The sequence below is a fragment of the Lissotriton helveticus genome, chromosome 1_1 (assembly GCF_964261635.1).
Source record: "Lissotriton helveticus chromosome 1_1, aLisHel1.1, whole genome shotgun sequence".
NCBI lineage: Eukaryota > Metazoa > Chordata > Amphibia > Caudata > Salamandridae > Lissotriton > Lissotriton helveticus.
In genome coordinates this window covers 1,586,562,705-1,586,586,765 of record NC_136057.1, presented here as the reverse complement: position 1 = coordinate 1,586,586,765, position 24,061 = coordinate 1,586,562,705, and the positions used below count along the sequence as shown (strand labels likewise).

General features: G+C 42.5%; 1 protein-coding gene across 2 annotated transcripts in view; it reads right to left on the bottom strand.

The window, feature by feature from the left end:
• Positions 1 to 24,061, bottom strand: part of CSAD (cysteine sulfinic acid decarboxylase) — a 251,253-nt gene that overhangs the window by 21,956 nt on the left and 205,236 nt on the right. For both annotated transcript variants that reach the window (XM_078687372.1, XM_078687381.1), the window contains 2 exons: positions 19,476 to 19,527; positions 11,453 to 11,542 (listed from right to left, as the gene is read on the bottom strand). In XM_078687372.1, coding sequence (XP_078543498.1) covers positions 11,453 to 11,542; positions 19,476 to 19,527 — 142 coding nt within the window. The remainder of the gene's footprint in view (positions 1 to 11,452; positions 11,543 to 19,475; positions 19,528 to 24,061) is intronic.

Below are 24,061 nucleotides of genomic sequence, written 5' to 3'. Positions count from 1 at the left end.
TTGGGACACAGGGCGTTTCAGCCCCAGAGAGGCCAGTTGGCCTGGGGACAGTTACAGGTTGTGGCCTATGTGATTTCTGCGCAATTGTTCTTACCTGCACCTCTGAATGTGTGTCTATGCATCATGTGTAATGTTCTTATGCCTATACCCCTAAACGTTAGGTGATACTTAGGTGGTTGTTCTTCCTAGTACACAACGGCCCCTCGCGGCGGGATGCCTGGCTTTCACCTTGCGGATACCCTGCCGGGGTTATCTCACAGGGGAATACCAGGACGGGTCCCTAAGCAAGCGCTTAGAAACCGCTTGGTGATTTGTGCTATATAAATTCCTGTACATTTACATTTACAGGTGTTGCTAGTGAGGTCCTGGTTCCCTGCGTGATACATTCCTAAGATGGTTAGGGTTGCGTAGGTGGTACTTACCTGTTACCAGTAGTTACTGGTTGTGTGCTCTATTTTCTATTTTGTGCTAAAGTGATTATTATTCTATGTACCAAGTGCTATTTCCAAAAAGTATTCTAAACCTAAAAGTGCATATTCCTGACCGTGTTCCATGTGGCCCTGTCCTGTACATATCCCCTGTAAATTCTGCCCGTGCCTGTTGGCACATTGTAAAGTGAGTGTTTTTATCTAATGTGTTGGTTGTAATACAAAGGCTATTTTTATACATAACCTTATGTGGAGTTTCCTTTGTGGTGGGCCTTGAGTGTTGTTGCTGGGGGTGCGTGCGCAAACACTTAACTTACATAGCCTCCGGGATAAGCCTTACTGCTCGCGCCACGTTGCCTAGAGGGTGAGCAGGGGTTATTTTTGGCGTGTAATTCCCTTGCCCTGACGTCGGAATGGTGGTTTCTGCCTGACTTTGGCGCAAGCCTTAGCCAACTGGAAATCCCATTTCTAACACTAACCATACCCAATCAGGCATTAGAGCGTTGGAATACACAGCTGCAACCCCAGCTTACGGAGGAGGATTGGGCAGGATGCTATAGTCAAACTGAGTTGCTAACTTCCAATTGCAATCTCCGCATTATACATTTTAAATACATACAGCAAGTGTATTACATCCCTGCAAGTTTGTACAAATATGGTATAAGAGACAGTGATGAGTGCCAAAGATGTGGCAGAGAAAACGCACCTAGCATGGGACGGTGACAAGATAAATTGTTTCTGGGCAGAGGTGTCAACAAAATGATTGGAAACAGGATACAATGCAGCCCACACATCTGCTTACTAGGGTTACTCCCAAATATAAAGGGGGGCTTTCACAAATTTACTGCAATAACGCTATTTATGGCCAAGAGACGGGTGGCAATTAACTGTGGAAGAAGATCTGTTCCCATATTGGCACAATGGGTAAAGACCTTGGTATACTGTAAAGAGACACTGGCCTTACATGCAGAAGAACGTCCGGAAATGTCCAGGCCGAAAAGCATTTGAGGGCCGCTAACCGAGTACCTATGGGAAAGTGACACTGAAAGTGAATACAACGCTGATTAAATTGGTGCTAGAGAACGGAGGAGTCTATATGGCAGCATATGAACATGTGACAAAAGCAATGAAGTGTGGTACGGGTGGGCTGAGGTGCTGATTTACACTGTACTGAAGTGTATTTGTTGTTTGTTGATGTATACAATCACAATAAAAATAAATAAATAATTTGATAAATCTCAGTAAATTACTGGAGGCGTATCTGTTCTGAAAGGAATGCTTTTGGTCTGCACCCCAGCTGGTAAACCAATAAGACACAAAATATAATTTGCTGTAGCCTTCTTAACCGTGCAATGTCCTGGAAATTAGGTATGTCAGATTAGAGGCATCAGGTTGTCATTCTGTCTTCATTTTGATCCATCACCCTACTTTTTTGTCTGTTCCTTTCTATAAAAGAATTGTAATTTGTAGTTTTATATAGCGCAGTTTATCCCTTGTTTTTTTTTTTTTTTTTTCCTTTTTTGTCCTCATATATGCCACCAGAATTCTTATGCTCTAGATGGGTCTCACTGTTGCCTTTTATACTGTTATTTTCGAGTCCGCCCTGGAGACAGTATCATAGCAGACAGAGATGTCCCAGAGGTAGGCTGCTTTCCTTATCCTACTCCTCCAGGCCTATTTTGGGCTCCCTAGGACTGGTGGAGGACAGGACCGACACAACCTCTGGCATAATCACAGGACCGCTCACCTATTTATCCAGACCACCAATTTAGACCAGACATTCTCAGTATTCTCGCTACGACCAACCAAGTCCATTTTACATACTTCCATTATGTACTTCAAGCATACTGCAAATCTGGGAGGAGACGCTTACTTCCACTCCATGCAAATTTGTCTCCTTGCAGTGACTATTGTATAAAAAATGAACTGAGTATCCAAACTATTAATATTATAATCGTTCAATAAGTCACAGGACCGCTCACCTATTTATCCAGACCACCAATTTAGACCAGACATTCTCAGTATTCTCGCTACGACCAACCAAGTCCATTTTACATACTTCCATTATGTACTTCAAGCATACTGCAAATCTGGGAGGAGACGCTTACTTCCACTCCATGCAAATTTGTCTCCTTGCAGTGACTATTGTATAAAAAATGAACTGAGTATCCAAACTATTAATATTATAATCGTTCAATAAACCAAAGAAGACAAGTCTGCGAGAGCAAGAGATAGTTGTTGAAAGTACATCACTCGAAAAATCCATTATCGCTTTCCAATAGTCTTGAATAGCTGGACATTCCAAAAAGATATGAATATCGTCAGCTGCGCAATGGTTACATCGGGGACAGTAATAGTTATTTCGTGTAATCTTGTGCAATTTGGCCGGAGTCCAATAGATTCTATAGGCCGTAAACAAGTGATTGCGTCTTAAATTGGCTGGTTTAATTAGCCTCTGTGAGAGAGAAAAGGAGTCTAACCATACTTTGCTGACTTCTTCAGGAGGATCAGATATACAGTTTCCCCATAATTTTTTCACCTCCAAATACAGAATACTATCCTCTTCTTTAATCATCAAGTTGTACCAAAATGAAAGTTCTTTTAACCATTTCCCCCCTCTGCCAATTGCATCAAGAATGTCTGTATCTTTCTCCCTTTGCATATTTTGACTAGACCACCAGGCGGATAATTGATAGTATTTGAACCTAGTCAACTGGCCTTTAGTAAGTTGTGCTAAAGAGTTCCAATTCACTAGGCCCGAATCTGCCCAGAGATCTCCCCATTTTTGTAACCCAGCTGTTTTCAGAGGTTGTGACAGTTGATCCTGAAGGCATTGAGGTGTACCAGGAGAATCCCATATTGGAGTGTGTGTGTGATAGTAAGGGATATCAAATGTCTTCCTGATAAACCCCCAATTTTTTAATGCAGTCTGTAAAATTTCGAGGCGAATTTTTTAGAAAAATTTCTGGTCTCCGAACTTAAATATAAAGAAATCATGGTCGTAGGGTAAATCATTTAATAAAGCTTGAAACAGGCGGCCCTGTGATGATGCATCTAACTTATTTGCAAGGAGCCTAAAATTTTTAAAATGAAATGCATGACAGTATAACATTAGATCAGGGAGGGCTAACCCTCCTATTTTTAATCCCCTTCTCAATTTCTTCCATGCAATTCTTGTTGACTTGCAGGCCCATATAAAAGATCCGATTTTACCCTGTAAAGTATTAATGTCTTTAGGCGAAAAAGATAAAGGGATACAGTTAAATAGAAAAGTCAATTTTGGAAGAATCGTCATTTTAATGAGGTTGACACGACCGTATATATTCAAAGGCAGGTTCCCCAATTTTATTAAAGTTTTATTAATATCTTTAACCACCATTTGCCAGCTGAGTGATGTAATGCCTTTTAGTGATTGGGTTAAGTAAATTCTCAGGTACCTCATTTTCTGTTTTGCGCCCAATATATGTGTGTTATTATTCCATCCCATAATTTCCGTTTTCTCCTTATTTATCTGGTAACCTGACAGTTTCCCAAATTCTTCCGATAAAAGAAACAACCTCAGTATTGCTACTGAATGATCAGAGGTATATAAAAGAAGGTCATCTGCGTACAATGCCACTTTCAAAGACAAATTGCCGAGCTGAAATGGTTGAATTATGTTGTCCTCTCTAATTCCACAAACAAAAGGCTCCATATAAATATCAAACAAAAGGGGAGATAAAGGACAGCCCTGCCTGGTACCTCGGGATATATCAAACCACTCAGATAAGATTCCGTTGACTAAAACCTTTGCCTTTGGATTGTGATATAGTAATCTAACCGCCTCTATAAAGATAAGAGGGAACCCAAATGCCTCCATTGTGGCCCATAGATACTTCCAATTGACCTGATCGAAGGCCTTAGCCGCGTCTATGGCGATCAGGGCCAGCGGGAGATTTTTAGCGCTGGCATAGTCTATGGCCCCTATTGCTTGAAATGTTAATTCATTTAACTGTCTCCCTGGGATAAAGCCTCTCTGGTCATGGTGAATTATAGATTTTATGACCTTCGATAGTCTAGTGGCTAAGATTCCGGAGTAGATCTTCATATCAGTGTTTAGCAGTGAAATGGGTCTATAAGACTCTATTCTTTTTGAGTCTTTATTTGGTTTTAGTATGAGCGTTATAATGGCTTCTGCCCATTAGGGAGGTGTGGAATAGCCATGAATTGATAATAAGTTAAAGAGGTCCCTTAGTGAAGGTATTAATTGATCTTTGTTGTCCAGCTAGATCTCCACTGGCAACCCATCTGAACCTGCAGCTTTCCCTCGTTTCATTTTCTTCAATTGACCTAGAATTTCCCCTTCTGTAATCTCACTTTCCAAGTAAACTTTATCCGTTTCAGACATTTGCGGCAAATGTTTTGTTACCAGCCAAGATTCTAAGTCCTCCCCCTTAGGATCTTTGTCTTCCCTATAAAGACTTCTCATAAAAGACCTAGCTTCTTCTCTAATCTCTGCGTCTGTTTCCATCAAGTCTCCTGTCTGCCTTTGTAATAGGGCTTTAATATTATTTCTTGTTCTCTCTTCTCTAGCTTTCCAGGCTAGGAGGGCTCCACACTTTTTCCGTATTCGAAGTTTTTTAGTCTACTAGACTCCCATTTTTCTTTAAGAATTTTCTCATCCGAAATTTTTAACTGAAGTTGTAAATCAATAAGTTCCTTCTCTAGCAAATGTACTCTACTGGAGTTCGTTAGAATAGCATTTTGTAATTCAAGATCCTTTCTTGTTATTGCTGCCAAGTCTTCCCTTCTTTTTATTTTCATGCTCTTTCTCTTATGGTTCATTAGTGAGCTTAAGATTCCCCTCAAGTAGGCCTTATAAGTTTCCCATACTACTTGGGGGGAGGAAGTTCCTGAATTTATTATGAAGAATTCTAATGTTTTATCTTTAACTTCTACTTTTATTTGATTATCTAATAAAAGTGATCTCTCCAGTGTCCACCTTGGTTTTAGAAGAGTTATATTCAAATCAATTACCATTTCCAGAACAGCGTGGTCCGATAACCCTGTGGGCGTAAAGGAAAGGTAATTGATATCCTTGAGAAGGTGTTGATCAACTAAAAAGTGATCTATTCTAGAATAGTTCTTATATTTCTTACTGTAAAAAGTGAAGCCTGGTTTGGTTCTATACTTTTTTCTCCAAACATCTATTAGTGTAAAGTCTTTCATTAAGGCATCTAAAGTGGCAAGTGATTTTGAGGGAGCATGGTATTTAGCTTTAGAGGTTCTATCTAATTTTTGGTCGAAGACCAAATTAAAATCGCCACCTAAAATTAAAGGGCCAGTTGTCGCTAATAATGCTATTTCAAGTTTGGACAGCGGGCCCGGATTGTCCTCGTTTGGGCCATAATACACTGCAATTGAGTAAGGGATGTTTTGAATATATATTTCTGCAGCTAACCATCTTCCTGATTGATCTGTCTCAAAGCTTCTTAAAGTTATCCCTCTGTTCGCTCGAATTATAATAGAAACTCCCCTTGTGACTCCTGATTGCCTGGAGCTAATTATTTCTTGAACCCACCTTGACTTCTTAAAGAGAGAATTACATGGTGCTGCCTCTAAGTGTGTTTCTTGTAACATTATGATTTGAGCGTCTGAGTTTTTTAAAAATTCACAAATTCTATTCTGTTTTACTTTTTCCCCTATACCGTTAATGTTCCATGACAGGACCTTAAGCTTATATGGATTAATCATGAATCTAGTATCCACTCGTACCCATCCATGCCTCTGTAGAGAATACGTTTGTTTATATATGAGGATTCTTTTTTATTTTTCCCCCTAGCTCCCCCCACCCAAAGAACCCCTCCCCCCTGAGGAACCCCCCCAACATACCTGGCGATGACTTCGCCTTTCGGAGCAACCGGGTGGTGCCCGTGACCAATAAACTGTATTTTAGCGAGACAAATTAAATCACAAATAAATCATGCCCCCTGTTTTATCATACAGCATATTTATGCAATGACTTACTTTCTCAAATTCCCCCAACCATTTTTTTTTATTTTCCTCCCTCCTTGAAGTGATCACCAGAACTATCCAATGCTATTCCTCCTGCTCGCTTCTCATTCGGTCTAAAAGGTTGTCAACCTCTTCTGGCTGTGTGAAACTATAGGTCTTATTCTTCCACATAATCCTGAGCATAGCTGGGAATCTCATTTGCACATGTGCTCCCAATGACCTCAGATCCGGCATTCTAGTGCCCAGCTCCCATTGTCTTTGTGCGGTTCTTGCTCCGATATCAGACCTAATAAAATAAGGACTGGACTTGTAAAGGAGATCTGTTTTTGAAAGGGATCTCCTCAAGATGAGCTCCTTGACACTGTATGTTTGGAAATTTACTAATATTTTTCTGGGTGCTTTCCTGTCTGTGCGTCTCTTGTAAGGGTCTCTATGCACCCTTTGGATTTCTGCCTCCAGATCTATATCCGGGCGATCTTTTAATACACCTTCTCTCAAGAGTTTGCAAACAAATCCCTTTATGTCCTCCAACTCCTCCCCTTCTGGTATTTTCAGGATCCTTAGGTTATTCCTCCGTGCTTGAGTCTCCAGCCGCTCACTGTCCATAACCAATGATCTGTTCTGGACTTTTAGGTGATCTATGTCCTTTTGATTTCCATATACAGTTTTGTTCAGAGCAGCCGTTTCTGTTTCAAGGTTCCCTGTACGAAGAGTGATCTCCTCTAACTTAGATTCTAACACATCAAATCTGTCCTGTATTGTTTTTTGGTTAGTTTCTGATATCTCAAATTTCGACATCATATCACCTCTCAAAGAGTCCTCAGAGCTTCTCCTTATTCCAGAAATTATTTGAGCAGAATCTGATTGATTATCTTTACTTACGTCGTTTATCCTTGTCCCTCCTTCTAACTCCTTAGAGCTACTTTGTGCAGGTTTGGCTGCTCCAGACTGACTCTTGGGTCTTGGGTCTCGTATCTTGCTTTCCTTGCACTGTGTCTACTGGGGTTACTTTATTTAAGTTAGCCAGAGTACTAATTGCCATTGCGCTTTCAGTCTCAGGAGGATTTAGCTGAGCCTTATGCTGCCCTAAGCTCGCTGAACCCAACATTTCTTTTCCCTCATCCACATTTTCCATATTTCCCAAGTTTTCCAGAGCCCCGTAACGGTTTTTTAAAGGTATAGTGCCAATGTTGTCCTCCAACTGCACAGAAGTGCGCCTAGCCTGATCTAAGACCTTGAAAAAAGATTTGAGGGATGGGGTACTTTTCACCACCTGGCTCTCGAGGGATACTCCTTTAAATTTTTTAACTAAAATAGACTTTTTCTTTTTACTTTTGCAAGGGGTTAATGGCATAGGTCGCTCCCTCTCTTCAAATTCTAAAGCCCCTTTCTCTTTTAATTCTACCCTAGATCTCAGCTGGTACCTATTTCTTCTTATTGGGAGGATATTTCCTTTTTTTTCAGGGTTTGAACTTATCCCAACATTAACAGACTCGATTGTCTCAGATATAGCAGCTTCCGATGGCTTTTGTCCTACTGACTCAGTACATTTCAACACTGCCGGCTCTTGTACTGGAGCTTTCCTTAAGTCAGCATAACTATCCTTGTAGGTTGGAAGGTCAATCTGCGTTTGATCCATACAACAGCCCAGCCTCCCAGTGTTAAATCCGTGAGTCACTACCACTTTACTCCCCTTCTCCCCACACCTTACCCCAAGAGAGTAAAGCTTCTTTCTCTCAGACGCCGTTTTATGGGTATACACCTGTTACAACGCATTTTTTACTCCGCACTACCATTACAACGCGACTTTTACTCCGCATACCATTACAACGCATTGCGCTGGGGGGCGCTCTAGGATAGGGAATAAGTATAATTTACTATCCAACACCTTCCCTAGGGTCCACGGGGACTGGAGTTAGAATAGTAAATTATACTTACCACTATCCAGCACCTCTAAGCGCTATGCGTTGTAACGGTATGCGGTGTAAAAGTCGCGTTGTAACGGTCTGCGGAGTAAAAGTATGCGTTGTAACGTCATACATCCCGTTTTATGGGATTGTTGCTCAAATGTATATGTCGCCAGGCCTCCAAGTTTAAGTTTAAATAATACGGAGCGAAATCTGCTCCATAGGCACCGTCGGCATTCTTCCAGCGTGGATACAGGTAGGCGCCGGTCCGTGGAGGTCCTAGCGCCGTCTTTTTTTTCTGTAAGTGGTCAAGCCAGACGTAACCAACCAAGGTCATAGGGGTAAAAGTGTAGATATGCTGTTCTCCGAGTGGGGCGTTCTGAGTTGCCTCGCACACCTGTCCTCTGAGGCAGAGTTGAGTACTTGCAAAGCGCAGCCTAGCCCGTAAACTCAGCCAGCGTTCTCCCGGTGGAAGTGTTTCCTCAAGCGGGTCCGGGTCCGGATGTGCGCTGGTCCTAGCGCCGCCTGCTGCAACCCCCACTCAGACGGCGGTTAACCTCGAAAAAAACAGACAGAGGAGCCGGCTTAGCCTAACAGGGGGAAGCTCGCGACCTCTCGCTACTGCATGCCATTCGTCTTAGTCATCGGAGAACACCTCGGCGCTGCCGCGACCGGCTCTCAGCCCGCCGCCATGTTCCTCGTGGGCGTCCCAGTTTATCCCTTGTGAGGGTATCCAGGCACCATACATGGGCACAGGGAGATTAAGTGAGTTGCCTAGAATCACAGGATGTTGAGCTCACTCCGAGACTTGAACCAGGATCCCCAACTCCCTAGTCGGCAGCTCTGGCCGCTATACGGAAGCATGTGAACATGTGAAAAAAGCAATGACGTGTGGTATGGGTGGGCTGAGGTGCTGATTTACACTGAACTGAAGTGTATATGTTGTTTGTTGATGTATAAAATTACAATAAAAATAAATACATTATTTGATAAATCTGAGTAAATTACTGGCGGCTTATCTGTTCTGAAAGGAATGCTTTTGGTCTGCACCCCAGCTGGTAAACCAATAAGACACAAAATATAATTTGCTGTAGCCTTCTTAACTGTGCAATGTCCTGGAAATTAGGTTTGTCAGATGAGAGGCATCAGGCTGTCATTCTGTCTTCATTTTGATCCATCACCCAACTTTTTTGTCTGTTCCTTTCTATTAAATATTTGTAATTTGTAGTTTTATATAGCACAGTTTATCCCCAGTGAGGGTATCCAGGCACCATACATGGGCACAGGGAGATTAAGTGATTTGCCTAGAATCACAGGATGTTGAGCTCACTCCGAGACAAGAACCAGGATCCCCAACTCCCTAGTCGGCAGCTCTGGCCGCTGTGGCACATCCTATGTGTGTATTAAATGAAACTCTCATGGACATGAAATCAAGTGAATCCCAACCCCTTTCCTGCCATAACACCTTCCCAGGCATCTTCTTACAACAAGCACATGCAATTCTGCAACCAAAAAGTTCACAAGAAAGGAAGTAGAGGGTTTTGGGAGCATGGGGACTGAGGTTCTGTAATTCACGAGCCTGATTCTATTTTATTTTGTGTTGCCTTCACGTAGGCCTGAAAATGCAGCCTACGAATAAAGTGACTTGGTTTCTTTCGACTCTGAAAGAACTGCAGAGAAACTGACCTCTTCACCTGAAACTGGCTTTGCAAAGCCAATTTCTCTTGGTTTGATCCTTGTCTAAGATTGCCACTTAATGTTCAGGACCTCGTTAACCTTTAGTTTCCTTACATGCATTATCTTGTTCAGCATCTATTACATTACATGGGTTGTGCTTTTTAATTATGGGTTTGTCCAGCTAGCTGAAATTGAATTTGGGATATTCCTAATGATTAACTCCTGGGTTGGGCCATTGCAAAAAGAGTTTACGTCATGTGGAATTTGGTCTAATAATGTCCTGCATTGGTTAGATTTTGGTGCAGTGGGTGTACAATGGGAATTTTTAGGATAAAAAGAGATACTTTATTTTAACAATTTGAACAGTCTCCTAGGAATATACATTGTGATGTATTGTTGGGATTTCTGTTACTAGCTGCAGCTAATAAAATTGGTCTCTGACGCCACCCAGAAGTATCCCGTGTCTTTGTATATTGAGACAGGGGGACCCCGAAGATTTTAGGCGTGTCCCTGGCGCCGCTGGGTTCTGACCCGGTTCTTCAGGACGAGCATAGTTTACAGCCAACTTTGATGGTATTCATGTCCTACAGAGATGTCCGTTCCCATGTTTTTATAATGAAGATACCATCTACAATTAGCGGGAGGTTGGGAGGGACATGAACAGGGAAGTTATAGGAAAGTGGATATATTCTCTACTATTGGATCTCCCTTTCAAGTAGATATTGGTCTTACAAGCTTTTTTTCATTTTTTTGTCTCTTAAAATGTCTAATTTACGCCCTTGGTACCCAATTAATGTCTGAGCTACAGGAGGAACAGCAGGACCTACAGGAGGACCTAAAATAATCGTCATCAGTTGTGCAAATAGAGGGGCTACTGGTAGTTCCAGTGGCTGACCACTGCAATAACAGGAGGGCCAAAGTGCCACTCCAAGGAAAAAAAAACAAGGCTCTCCAAGTGCAGCCATTAGTACCTGAAGAGACATTCCAGTTCAGCAAGAATATAAATGTTGATGCAGTGCTCAGCGTCTTTTTTTTATTCAGGAGTTTTCCAACCCAAATGTGTGCTGGGCAACCATCTTTGTGACAAGAAATGTTCAGGACTGCTTCTTCCCTTCTAAGTAGAAACTGATCATAATCCCACCCAAAATTGATCCAAGCAGACTTTAAGGGCTACCATACTTTTCTATTTGCCACTAAAAGCACTTTGAAGCCAGATGCCCTGCTGCAGGTCAGATGCCAAGATTGTGTTTCGAGGAAGGGGAATGATGTTATTCAATAGAGTAATGTCTTGCTATTCTGCTACATTTGGGGCATTTACTACCATTTCCATCAGTCCACCACTTCTCCAGCCCGCTTTCCACCTCTGAGGTTGGGGTGAGTGTTCAATATGTTCAGTTACTTCAACTTTTTATTTACTTTTTCACCAGCAATTATGGTTATTCTTACCTTCCCGAGCTTCTCCCAGTAATTTGCACACTCCGACATCCCTCGCAGGCTTGGTGGGATGAACCAAAAACACAGATTGACAAATTCAGGCTGCAAAATTGGAAGTCAGAAATGAGAGGTTAAGGAAAAAAAGGTTGCATGAGAGGTAGGGGAATAGGGCTAAGCCAGGAATGTGCAAAGAGTAGAACAGTATGCCTATGATAGTCAATGCAAACACAAGGAGATGATGGACCGAGCGCTGAAACTTTTTAGACACTCGCCCCCAGTCACAGATCTAGGTTGAATCCATCATTGTTCTTTAGCTCACTTCACCACCACAGTTCAGACCCAGCCTTATGCAAATCAGCCTTGACCCTGTACCTCATGGGAACAGTCTAGATCGAACTGCCAAGCAAGGTCTTCCCTGGACTGAAAACAAGCATCCTGGGACCGGTTTCGGGGTAACACTCCTCATAAGCCAGGCTAGCTCGAATCCAGTGGCAAAGTGAGCAAGGGACCCACGTCTAGGCATATGCTGCCAACTTAAGGCGAACAAAGCAAACACAAGGAGTTAACACTAAAATCCAGTTTAGGCAGTCCCTGTACACCCAACAAACTCAGAGACAGAAGACTTGTAGGACAAAGCAAAGCATTCAGTCAGACAGTGGATACCAGTAAATTGTTTTTGCATTCTGTTTCCCTACTTTGAAGTGCAACCCCCAATGTCAAATGAAGAACCTCAGCAGATCTCTCAAGCAGGTCTTGATACTCCAACAGGATCTGACACTGTGATGTCAACAAGAGGCCCACTGTAATGGAGGCAGATATGCCTGGAGGGACAAAAAGCAGGAGCAGGCAAGGGTGTTAGCTACATCTCCCTGGAACAGAGTAGACCTCTTTGAAGTTCATCAATCTTGGGTCCATCCCACAAACCATTCTGTCAAGGGCAAAACAACATCTCCCCACACCACAAGGCTTTTTGTCCCTGTCTTGAGAGCATGCTCATACCTCATTCACACCCATTGAAATGCTAATAGCTGGCTGGCTGAAGGGAGAGAGCAAAATACAGATTCAGCTTCTAGGGACAAAATGCAGGGTAAATGTGACTTTTTAAAAAGTCATCTTTCCACAAAATTTATTGAAAAGTCTGACTTAACAGTGAGTTGGGCTTGTAATACATAATTTGCAATAGTCCAAAATAAATAAATAAATGTATAGCTGTTTCCTAGACTGAGATAAAATGTATTAACCGCAGCGTAAAATCCGCTGCAGTGTAGGCGTTTCCTTGCGCGGGCAGGGCTGCGTCGGCCAACGGACGTGCACAGCACTACGGAGTTAGAGCTCGCGACGGCCGTTGGCCGACGCACGCAGTGAATGGGTTAAAGCTAATATCGTATCCTAATGCTTCCCTATGGAACCGCCAACCTTGTTACAACGAAAATAGCTCTGAGGTACAAGGCACTGTAATGGCATGCTTAACATTAGGCTTTACATGTCCTACTTTTAAATGCCATGCACTTTGTCTTGATGGGCAATAAGGCTTAGAAAGGGGTGACTTATAAATATTTTAAAGGAGGGTTTTAGTCCTGTGAAAAAGGGTTATTTTTATAGGTCAAATTTGCAGTTAAAACCTGTGCAGCATGGCTATTGGTGGCAGGCCTGCAGTCATGTTTAAATGGGCACTGTAGTGGATGGTACAAGGGGTGCTGCAGCCCACCTGTGACATTTAAATTATAAGCCCCGGAAACACCTTGGTACCATATACTAGGGACTTATAGGTAAGTTAAATATGCTAATCAGATGTAAACCAATTTTACCAAGTTAAAAGAAGCACTTTACCACTGGTTAGCAGGGGTAAAGTGCACAGAGTTCTATAGCCAGCAAAATAGGGTTCAGCAGAAAGGGAAAAGTCATTCAGGGTGACACTGCAGAAACAGAAAAACCATTTTATTCTTCAGAGCTCCTTGTTCCAAAGTCCCATGAGGTACATTAGCAGTGCAGTCTAGTACACTGCCTGCTTCCATTTTGTTTGATGGTTGTGTTACAACATGCAAGCTGCATCTAAGCGTTTGCAGGCTTCCTTTCTGAGTCTGAAATGCCTGTCTGTGTTTATATTGTGAGTGACAGAAGCGCTTATTGTCTCCATACATGTTCTCTATGTTTTGCATGTATGATAGAAGCTTTCACTACTGCTACTATTGCTGTTCCTACTGTGTGTAGAAATGTTGTTCTGCTGCTGCTGCTTCAGATACTTTGTGGGTTTGCGAATACTGCATTGCATGCTGGGATGAAAGTCGCTCACAAAGAGATGGCTGTGAAAACCTGCCTGATTTTCATGCATTCAGGGCTCAGCTGATTTCCTGTCCAATAGTCTTTCATCATCTATCCTAAATATGCAGTTCAAGTTTCTGGTGTTACCCAAGAACCCCATTTCCAGCCTGTTTGAAATCCAAGTTCACTTCTTTGTGGTGTATTACACGGAGTTTGACTGCAGCAGTATTGGGTCACAGCCACTGAACTACACTTCTCGAACCTGGGGAAACTACAACAAAGGGCACAAGGATCACAGTCTTGAAACATGGTTTGTTATGTTGTGTCTCAAACCTTGCCCTGATTGACTTGAGATCATGAGAACCCAATGTATAGAAAATGTCATGCAAAGAGGAACTGAAGATTGTAGAGTCTTTACAGTCTATATCCATTGACTAACATCTTGAAGCTCATTCCATGTGAAAGTAATTGTGGCACTAAGACTCACAGGTACCTAGTCATGGTAAATTTACAAATGATTAAACCTACACATGTAAATTTACTCTCACACATTAGATGACATTTTCAACTTTTGGTTAGTCCCCATTTCCGAGTGGAAATGGTCTCCAAGGTGTACACTTACAAGATACCAGGGGGGATAGCTGTACTACTACTTGTGCTTTTTATGCATTGTCAGAGATCTCCACCACCTTGGTGGAGATCTCTGTCATTGTGGAGGGGGACGCCCTATGGGAAGGAATAGAGAAAATCAGAAAGGTTTATTAATATTAATTTATTAAAGTATATTAATTGATTTAACATATTTTATTTTTTTCAAACTATAATTGCAAAATTAATTAATACACATTTTACTCATTGAATTAATACAATTAGGTGTTAAAGAACATTGCCTCTTCAAAATAGAGGTTTATTAAATAACTTAAATATATTTATTTATTTCATAAATATATATTTTCACCCCCAATAAAATAAAAACTTCCTACAGAGCAGTTTTAGATTGTATTAATATTTAGCAAATTGAAAAGTTGTGTTTAATGTCAATCAGATTTTAATTTTTAATAAAACTATAACATATTTAATTATTATTAGTGTTGCATATTTTTAAGACATTTTATAAACAAAACAGAATCCACTTTAGGAGTTTGCAGTGGCCCCTACAATGGTAGGGAGCACACAGTGTTTGTTAAAATACCCCTCACACACCAAAAGGACCCTTGGTGTCATGCTTCATCATTGGGGTCTTCGCACACCTCTACGGGATGCGGCGTGCTACTACCTACGGCTACGTGGGAGCACTAATACACAGTCTATGTGTGGTGTGTGTAGGGTGGTTTTGTGTGAGTAGTGGGGTTTGAAAGTGATAAGTGATTGTTAAAAAATACCTGGCCGTGGGGTGTAAAAATGTTTTGATGAATTTCCGACTGATATTGTTAAAAGGGTGTGGTGTGAGGGTACTAATGTATAGTGATGTACATTAACCTCGCCAAAGCGTCGACATGTTTCGGAGTCTAAAAACTCCTTCTTCAGGACGGGGTGCGCAAATCCCCACCTTACTCACATGGGATACAAAGTGTATTATACAGAAAAGTGAAAGGGACTATTTGTTCCTAATTCACAGAATGTTTAGAGGATCTCGCCCAGTTGGCGTTGCTGTAAGGAAAGAATAATGCAATTATTATTCACAAAAAAGATATCTCACATAATCCTGGGACAGTGTCCACAGCCAAGTGACTTGAGGCCGAAATCTAGACAAAAATTTGCCATTCTATTAGTGATCGTGCCCCCTGTAAAGGAATAGACAAGGACATGACAGACAACACATAAAACAAAAAGCACACGCTTCTATATTGAATTTGTCGTTTTGCGGAATATCAAAGAAAGGTGGACGTTATTAAAATTGGTTCTTACTTAAGTATTGAGTTTGATAAACCTCATGAGCCTCTTAGCATTCTTGGGGGTTCAGTTGTGCTAATATGCAGCCTGAGGGTAAAAAAGGAGCGGGGGGGTTTAGTTCAAGGTTGTAACTTACAGGGTTCTGTAGATACCTCCATCCTCCTAGGTCAGTTACTCACGGTTGCTGAAAGACGGGTCTATCTCCCTCCCCTTGACGCGGCTCCGCTGGAATGGGTTGCTGAGCGGACCGCGCCCTATATATACCTTCAAAAAGCAGTTAAATTGTTAATTAAGAAGGCAGAAGCATCCGTTGTTGTGCCCAAACAAGGGTAGACCGGTAATTGTTTCTCCCCGTGCGCGCTGAGGAGCTGTGAACTGTTCCTCGCGCATGCGCGGTAGCGGAGTATCAGGATGGAGTGATCGCGCATGTGTGTGGCCGAGATGTTTCTAATGCACATGCGTGGTACTCGAAAAGGCTTATTTCGTTGGCGGCGAAAGTGCTACAAAGGCAGAAGGTTTTGGAACGCTCATTGTCAGCATATGATAGGTTTGGGAGGGCCATGAATACTATTTGGGAAGAGCACAATGGTTGTTCAAATTAAAAAACAATATTTGAATCATTTATCACAAGTTTGGTAATCGTGTTTTTAGAAGCTCAAAGTGGGGTAGGGAGGACAACTGTATTGTCCATCCTTTGGGTTGTATATTCATCATGATGCAACAAAGGAAGTACGTTTGGATGGATTTACGGGAGATTCGTCGTAATTGCCCCCAAGGAATTTCGTCATTTAGGCCATTTGTAGTCGTACCCAGACGGAACACCCACCTTTGTTCCTTCTCAAATAACCCTGTTTCTGATTACAATTGTTCCACTATTGTCCAGTGGAGGTCATTGACACAGTGTTGAGCTTGCACAAAATGTGCTGCCATTTTATTTCGCCGCCAACGAAATAAGCCTTTTCGAGTACCGCGCATGTGCATTAGAAACATCTCAGCCACGCACATGCGCGATCACTCCATCCTGATACTCCGCTACCGCGCATGCGCGAGGAACAGTCCACAGCTCCTCAGCGCGCACGGGGAGAAACAATTACCGGTCTACCCTTGTTTGGGCACAACAACGGACGCTTCCGCCTTCTTAATTAACAATTTAACTACTGTTTGAAGGTATATATAGGGCGCGGTCCGCTCAGCAACCCATTCCAGCGGAGCCGCGTCAAGGGGAGGGAGATAGACCCGTCATACAGCAACCGTGAGTAACTGACCTACGAGGATGGAGGTATCTACAGAACCCTGTAAGTTACAACCTTGAACCAAAACCCCTCCTCCTTTATTAGCACAACTGAACCCTCAAGAACGCTAAGAGGCTCATGAAGTTTATCAAACTCAACACTTAAGTAAGAACCAATTTTAATAATGTCCACCTTTCTTTGACATTCCGCAAAACGACAAATTCAAAATAGAAGCGTGTGCTTTTTGTTTTATGTGTTGTCTGTCATGTCCTTGTCTTTTCCTTTACAGGGGGCACGATCACTAATAGAATGGCAAATTTTTGTCTAGATTTCGGCCTCAAGTCACTTGGCTGTGGACAGTGTGCCAGGATTATGTGAGATATCTTTTTTGTGAATAATAATTGCATTATTCTTTCATTACAGCAACGCCAACGGGGCGAGATCCTCTGAACATTCTGTGAATTAGGAACAAATAGTCCCCTTCACTTTTCTGTGTAATACACTTTGTATCCCATGTGAGTAAGGTGGGGATTTGCGCACCCCGTCCTGAAGAAGGAGTTTTTAGACTCTGAAACATGTCGACGCTTTGGCAAGGTTAATGTACATCACTATACATTAGTAACCTCACACCACACCCTTTTAACAATACCAGTCGGGGATTTATTAAAACATTTTTACACCCCACGGCCAGGTATTTTTTAACAATCACTTATCACTTTCAAACCCCACTACTCACACAAAACCACCCTACACACACCACACATAGACTGTGTATTAGTGCTCCCACGTAGCCGTAGGTAGTAGCACGCCGCATCCCGTAGAGGGGTGCGAAGACCCCAATGATGAAGCATGACACCAAGGGTCCTTTTGGTGTGTGATGGGTATTTTAACAAACACTGTGTGATCCCTACCATTGTAGGGGCCACAGCAAACACCTAAAGTGGATTCTGTTTTGTTTATAAAATATTACCTAGGGAGATCGAATCCACTTTTGTCTCTCTTTACCTCCTTTGTTATGATTATTTTTAAGACATACATATATATATATATGGGGTTCATTAGTTCAATGAAGTCCCTGATTCCACTATTTACAATATATTGCTATTATATTGCTGCAATACTTGTGAGGGCCATTCAGTGGTGCTGAACTTACTCCAAGGTTGGGCTGGAGGGCATGTACTGCTGGTTTGTCCCCTTTAGGGCAGTAGTAATTTTAGAATGTAGTTTGTGTCTAGCAATGGTGTTACTCTTTTGTGGGTGGGTGTTTGTATTAGCATGCCCTTCACTGATCTACTCATTATCACTCCCTTAACTACTCCTTATCTCCCCTTAACCCCTCCTTATACCGCCCAAAACCTGTCCCATTTAGTAGAAGATATTCTCCACTTTCCCATCATTCCTCAGTGGCGGGCAGCAGGGATCTGGGGGAGGGCAGTGGGGGAGAGGATGTAAAAATATAAAATAAAAAAACTTACCTGATTACCTGGTCTCTCCTCTGCCGTCCCTCTGTTGTCTCTCCAGCCAGAACAGGGAAGCAGGAAGTACCCAGCTTTCAGGCTCCCATGAGCCAATCACAATGCTGCAATTCAGCTGATCAGTCTGATTGGTCTGAGCGCTGTGGATCTGTGCTCAGCCTGGAAATGGGAGGCTGGGCATGTTCTCAATGCAGACTGTAATGCAGCCTAAATTGAGAACAGGGAAAGTATGCATCCATGTTTGGCTGCTTGAGACATTCATGCGCAGGTTGGGAGTCCAAACCACTCCTCCCCTCCCCTCCCCTGTAAGCAGAGCAACCCCACCCGCCCACAAAGCTGTCGCAGAGGAGAAACATAAAATGATAATAACGAGTTATTATCATTTTATGTTTTCTTTATTTCACTGCTGCAAGGAGAGGGGTGACGCTCCTCCGCCTTAGTGGAGGAGCCGCCACTGCCACTCCTCCTAGTCAGTCACACATTTACTACTAAGTAAGCATGCAGGGATCTCTCCATAGATCATTAAAGGGTGTTGGAACTGGAGAGTACCACCCGTCAGTTTGTAAATTAAATTTTGTAGTAAGTAGTACCACTGTAGTACTGCTGAAACTACTACAAAATGCAGTATGTGAATAGGGCCCACAATCAATAGAATAATATTTGAGATTTACCTTGAAGGTTTCGGGATCTTCATATTAAAAAAAAAAAAGTGCTCTACAATTTTTGTTGAAATTAAAGTAGCGCCTTTTATGATGTATCTCTGACTAATGATCTTCATTGAGGACTAGTATTCCTGTGCCATTTCTGTTTTCTGTGTTTTCTCTGTTCTGCTGGTACCAGAGTCCTTCTTTGTGAGTGAAAGAAGCTGCATGACTACGTCCCATATTATACATATACGGTGTGTCTGAAATATCAGACACATGCTACATGACCTGGGGAAAATTTAGGACAATTTAGGGCATGTAGTCCCAACTCCCAAAGGCCTGAGACGTTGGGAGAAACGAGTATAAAGTGCTGAATTAAAGGTATGTAGAAAGCAAAAGGCAAGAAAAATGATGAATGAGTAAATGCACTTGGGATAGAAAGTAGTTTGTAAGGACCACTTCTCTAGAGCAGACAATGGAACAAAACATGTCTGGGCACTGCACCCAGACGTATCGTATATCCGCTTACCTCCATCAACAGTCGGAACCCAACCCTTTTTTTCATCTCTTCCAACATGAATCTAAGGAATAAAAACACACTTCAGTTCCTCAAAGAACTTCAAATTGGTGTCTGCTGTATTCTTTCAAGACCAAGCACCAATACACGACCAGTCACAAATGCATTGACCCAACAAAAGCTGGAAAGGACCAATTTTTTGGCCTCCAATGTCCTATTCTGTTCTTAGATCTCCGTTACACATTAGTTGTCCCATTCTCATCAGTGTCCTCAATAAGTGCAACTGATTGCTCTTAACCTGTCAGCACACGGCTAATTAATTTTCACATCTGTCTAAAATGGAGGACACAGACATCCTATATTGTGCCTTTCCTGAAATGGAACCAAGCCCTAGCACAGCTGTGTTAGAAGCCTCCTTAGCTACATCTGAAAGTGTTGAATGGCTGGAGTGGGAATAATAGAGCCAACCCTGTACCTTAGGTTGACCAGTCCTACATGATTTCTATGTAATGCAGGAAAGAGAAAATGTAAGACCTGGAAACTTCCTTTCTCATACAGGTTGATGGTCATCAAGGTTGGTGGTGTTACTTTTATGTGACTGTACAGCGTCAAGGCCAAACTGAAGTCTCTTTGGAAGGTCTTTGTGGTTAGACTACTGTAGTACCCACTTGTTGGGATACAGTGCTCCAGTAGTATCCGAGTTTCCTATAGTACCATTGTTACTATCAGGCATTGGCCCGGTTTGGATTCCACTTTTGCTGCTTTGGTGCCTTGTCCGTTGTACAGAATTCCCAGAGTTCAGTCTGACCTTTGGATTGGTTAGTTCTTACTGGTTCTGCTTCAACTAGAGTGCTTGATTTCTCTAGATCAGAGCTTCTTAGTCGTTTGACTTTTGTAGCCGCTGACACACTACTGGAAGCCAGGTACCCTCTCCTAAGCAATTTCTTTGATTTGAACCTCAAAACAACACACAAAAATACCGAACCAAGTATACATCAAACAAATACACAAATTAAAGAATATTTTATTTCGTTCACAAACAAAATGATATGCTAGAATCAAAATTAAAAAAATTTATTTGAAAGTTGGATCATTTAAAAATGTTGCTTTATTTCTAAAAATTAAGCAAAAATGCTAGATTCTAGTGCATCACTTTTTTTTTGCTCTCAATGTATGCTTTCTTTTTTTCCGGCATATACCAGTGCTTCAATAGAGGCCACCAATCGTCCTTTCTAGTTCCCATTTGCTGTACTTGTGCTGCTCTTATCATAATATGAATACCAACTTAAATTTTAGCCTCCAATTTCGATTTTTTAACATTTATAGAACATATCAAATTGTAACATTTTCTGTTTTGCTTATTTATGCATATATACTGTATTAATCTGCTAATATTATTTAATTTTCTTAACAGTCACTGAGTAGGTGTCACAGACCCCAGTTAAGAACCCCTGCTATAGATTTAGCCTCTGTCTCAATGGATGGGTCCTTTCAGAATAGTACCTCCCATCAGATATCAGGTGCTCCGGACCATTTGTTTGCCTTTCGAGCAGCAGAGGAGTCCATAGGGACACTCCTTTCCCTGATTTTATTTGAGTTAATACTTTACTTCCCCTATATGCCTGAGAGATCTTACAAATATCGTATTTTCCGTCCTGGATTCCATTACACAATCCCAGCCCAGGCAGTCCTGACTTTTTTTTTTTAAACATATGTTATTGGGTTTTTCAGTTTCATTTTCAAAAGTTCACAGTACAATGTTACACGCCCAGCCGTCCCCACCTATGTATAATTGCATAGCATCTCCAAGAATGTCTGTTTGTCCACGTCTTCTACAGGGCAGACAATTGTACAATATATACAGAACATAAGAAGGATAGCAGACAATACCAACATCTTAATTTAGTGTAATATATGCAATACAACAGTTCAACAGTTCCCCAACCACCCCCCTCCCCGAGGTTACGGCCTTGTCTTGTCCTATCCTAGTCTATACTTCCGGTGAAGTCAAAGTTAAGTTGAAAGGGCATGTAATATCTTATAAGCCTCTAGGCCACACAGCTGGCTACATCTCATCCATCCACCACAGTTTAGCAAACGTTCTGGGGCACGGCCCGTTCTCCCTATAATATTTACATCCTAAGCCATCAAATCTAAGTCTTGGGTGCGTATCCCTTCCATCATCATCTCCCATTCCAGGGATATCGGAGTCTTGCGCAGGCCTCTAGTCTCTTACCTGCGCAATGCTGCACCTTCCACTCCTCCCCAGCGTAACAATTCACTATGCCATACATGAACTTCCAGGGCTTTGCGGAATTTCCATCTCATAGTCGTGTTTCTAATAGCCAGTATAAAAGCGAGGTTTACAAACCGGAAGTGCACTTTGTGGGTGGTGATGCGAGTATGGAGCCCTAGGATGCACTCCTCCTAAGCTTTGTGGCAACTTCTGTCATTCGCCGTACTGTATCCCAGTACCCACGTAAACGCGGGCATTCCCAAACCATGTGTATGAAACCTGCTCCCTCTAAAAAGCATCGTGGGCAACAATGTTGTGTCTGGGGAACACCTTGTCAAGTCTGTGCGGGGTTAAATATGCACGATGCAGTACCATCGTTTGGATAATCTTGAATTTGGCGTTGCGGGGAATTTTTGTGGGGTGTGACAAGATTATCTCCCATTCTCTTTCCAACAGTACCTTCCCTATATCTGCCTCCCACTGGGCTTTCAATGGAAGCAGGGAAACTCTCGTATGTGCACTTATCCCAGTTTAGAGCCATTTTATCAGATGTCGCCCGCCACCCATATAATACACCATCTTAATCAACTCATTTTCAGGTGGGGCTGTCCTCTGAGGAGCCCAGTGTGTCTTAACAAACCTGATCAGTGCTGTGTGGGTTAAAACATAGATGCCGGCGCGCCCGTCTGGTGTAGGAACGTGTCATGATCCATCAGTGTGTCCTCTTTAAACAAGTCTGCCACCGTATTGATGCCCACCTCCGACCAGGGTGTTAGTTTCCGTTTCGTCAGCCTGCCACTCGCCAATGTGATCCAGAGCAATGGTATATTTCCTGCGTACCTACGCGCCATTGGGGTATATTGCAATGCCGCTTTCCAGCATCGTAACGCCATCTGCAGCAGCAAGGGGAGCTCCGACAAAGTCCTATGTCCCGGCAGCAACAGGGCGTGTAACAACCCGTTTTCCAAGTCTGCAGTAGTGTAGTCTATTTCTTGTAGGTTACTCCCGCTGTCCAGTATGACAGCCATTGCAATTGGCAGGCATATTAATAGGCGCGAACGTCTGGTACTCCCAATCCACCCGCCGCAGTACCCACTTGCAGTTTTTTGAGGCTGATATGGCGTCTACCCTTGCCACATATGAGATCCGTGAGCAGAGTGTTAAGTATGGCAAAGGTGCGTTGCGGCACAATTAAAGGCAGGTTCATGAAATAATAAAGCAAGCGTGGTAACATAACCATTTTAGCAATAGCGGCCCTGCCCGTTATGGAGAGTGGTAATGCACTCCAGAAAGCAACACTGGCTCTTAACGCTCTGATTGCCTTGTTCAGATTACCCTCTAACATATCCTCGTGTTTTCTATAGATTTGTATTCCTAGATATCTAAAAGTCGCTTGCGTAACCTGAATGGAAGTGCTCCCAATGTGTATCTCCGCGGTGTCCGCCCACTCCGTAAAGAAAAACGCGTGTGTTTTGGAGGTATTTAAAGCCAGTCCCGAAATATTTTCAAATCTCTGGAAGGTCTCAAACAGCGTGTCCATTGGGTTGCGGAAGTCTGCAACGTACATAAGAATATCATCATTGTACGCTGAAAATAAATGGGTTGTGATACCTATTCGTATCCCCAGATCTAAAAAATCATGGCGCAAGTATATCGCTAACGGTTCCAACGCCAATATAAATAGGAGGGGTGACAACGGCAACCTTGTCTAGTACCTTTATGTATGGTGTATTCCCGCGATATATGTCCTCCCGTTCTAGTACGTGCCGTGGGGGCATTATATAGTATTCTTACCCAAGTGACATATTCCATCGGGATGCCGAATTTCCCCAGGGCCTGGAACATGTATTCCCAATATATAGAATCAAAGGCCTGTCGTAGGTCAAGGGAAATACAGCCCGCATGCGTGTACCTTTTCTGGGCCTCCGACAGTATATAATGTAATTTTCGAATATTTAGGGACGTGCAGCATGCGGGCAAAAAAACTGTTTGGTCCACGTGTATTAGTTTTGACAAGTGTGGGAGCAGTCTGTTCGCTAATACTTTGCTCAGTATTTTATATTCCGTTGATAGCAACGACAATGGACGATAGTTTGCCATGTCAGTATGTACCCTGCCCGGTTTCTGGAGCGCAATGACCAGTGCTTGTGCCATCGTATCAGGTAGAGAGCCCTTCTCCCACACTTCCTTATATAATTCCACTAAACGGGGCACTAAAGTGTCCGCGTACGTGTTATAGAATTCAATGAGTAGCCCGTCAATACCAGGTGTTTTGTTTCGCGGCAGTCCCTTCATTGCCACTCAGATTTCTTGTGAGGTAATGGGACCCACGAGCGCGTTACGCAGCTGTTCCGGGATCGTC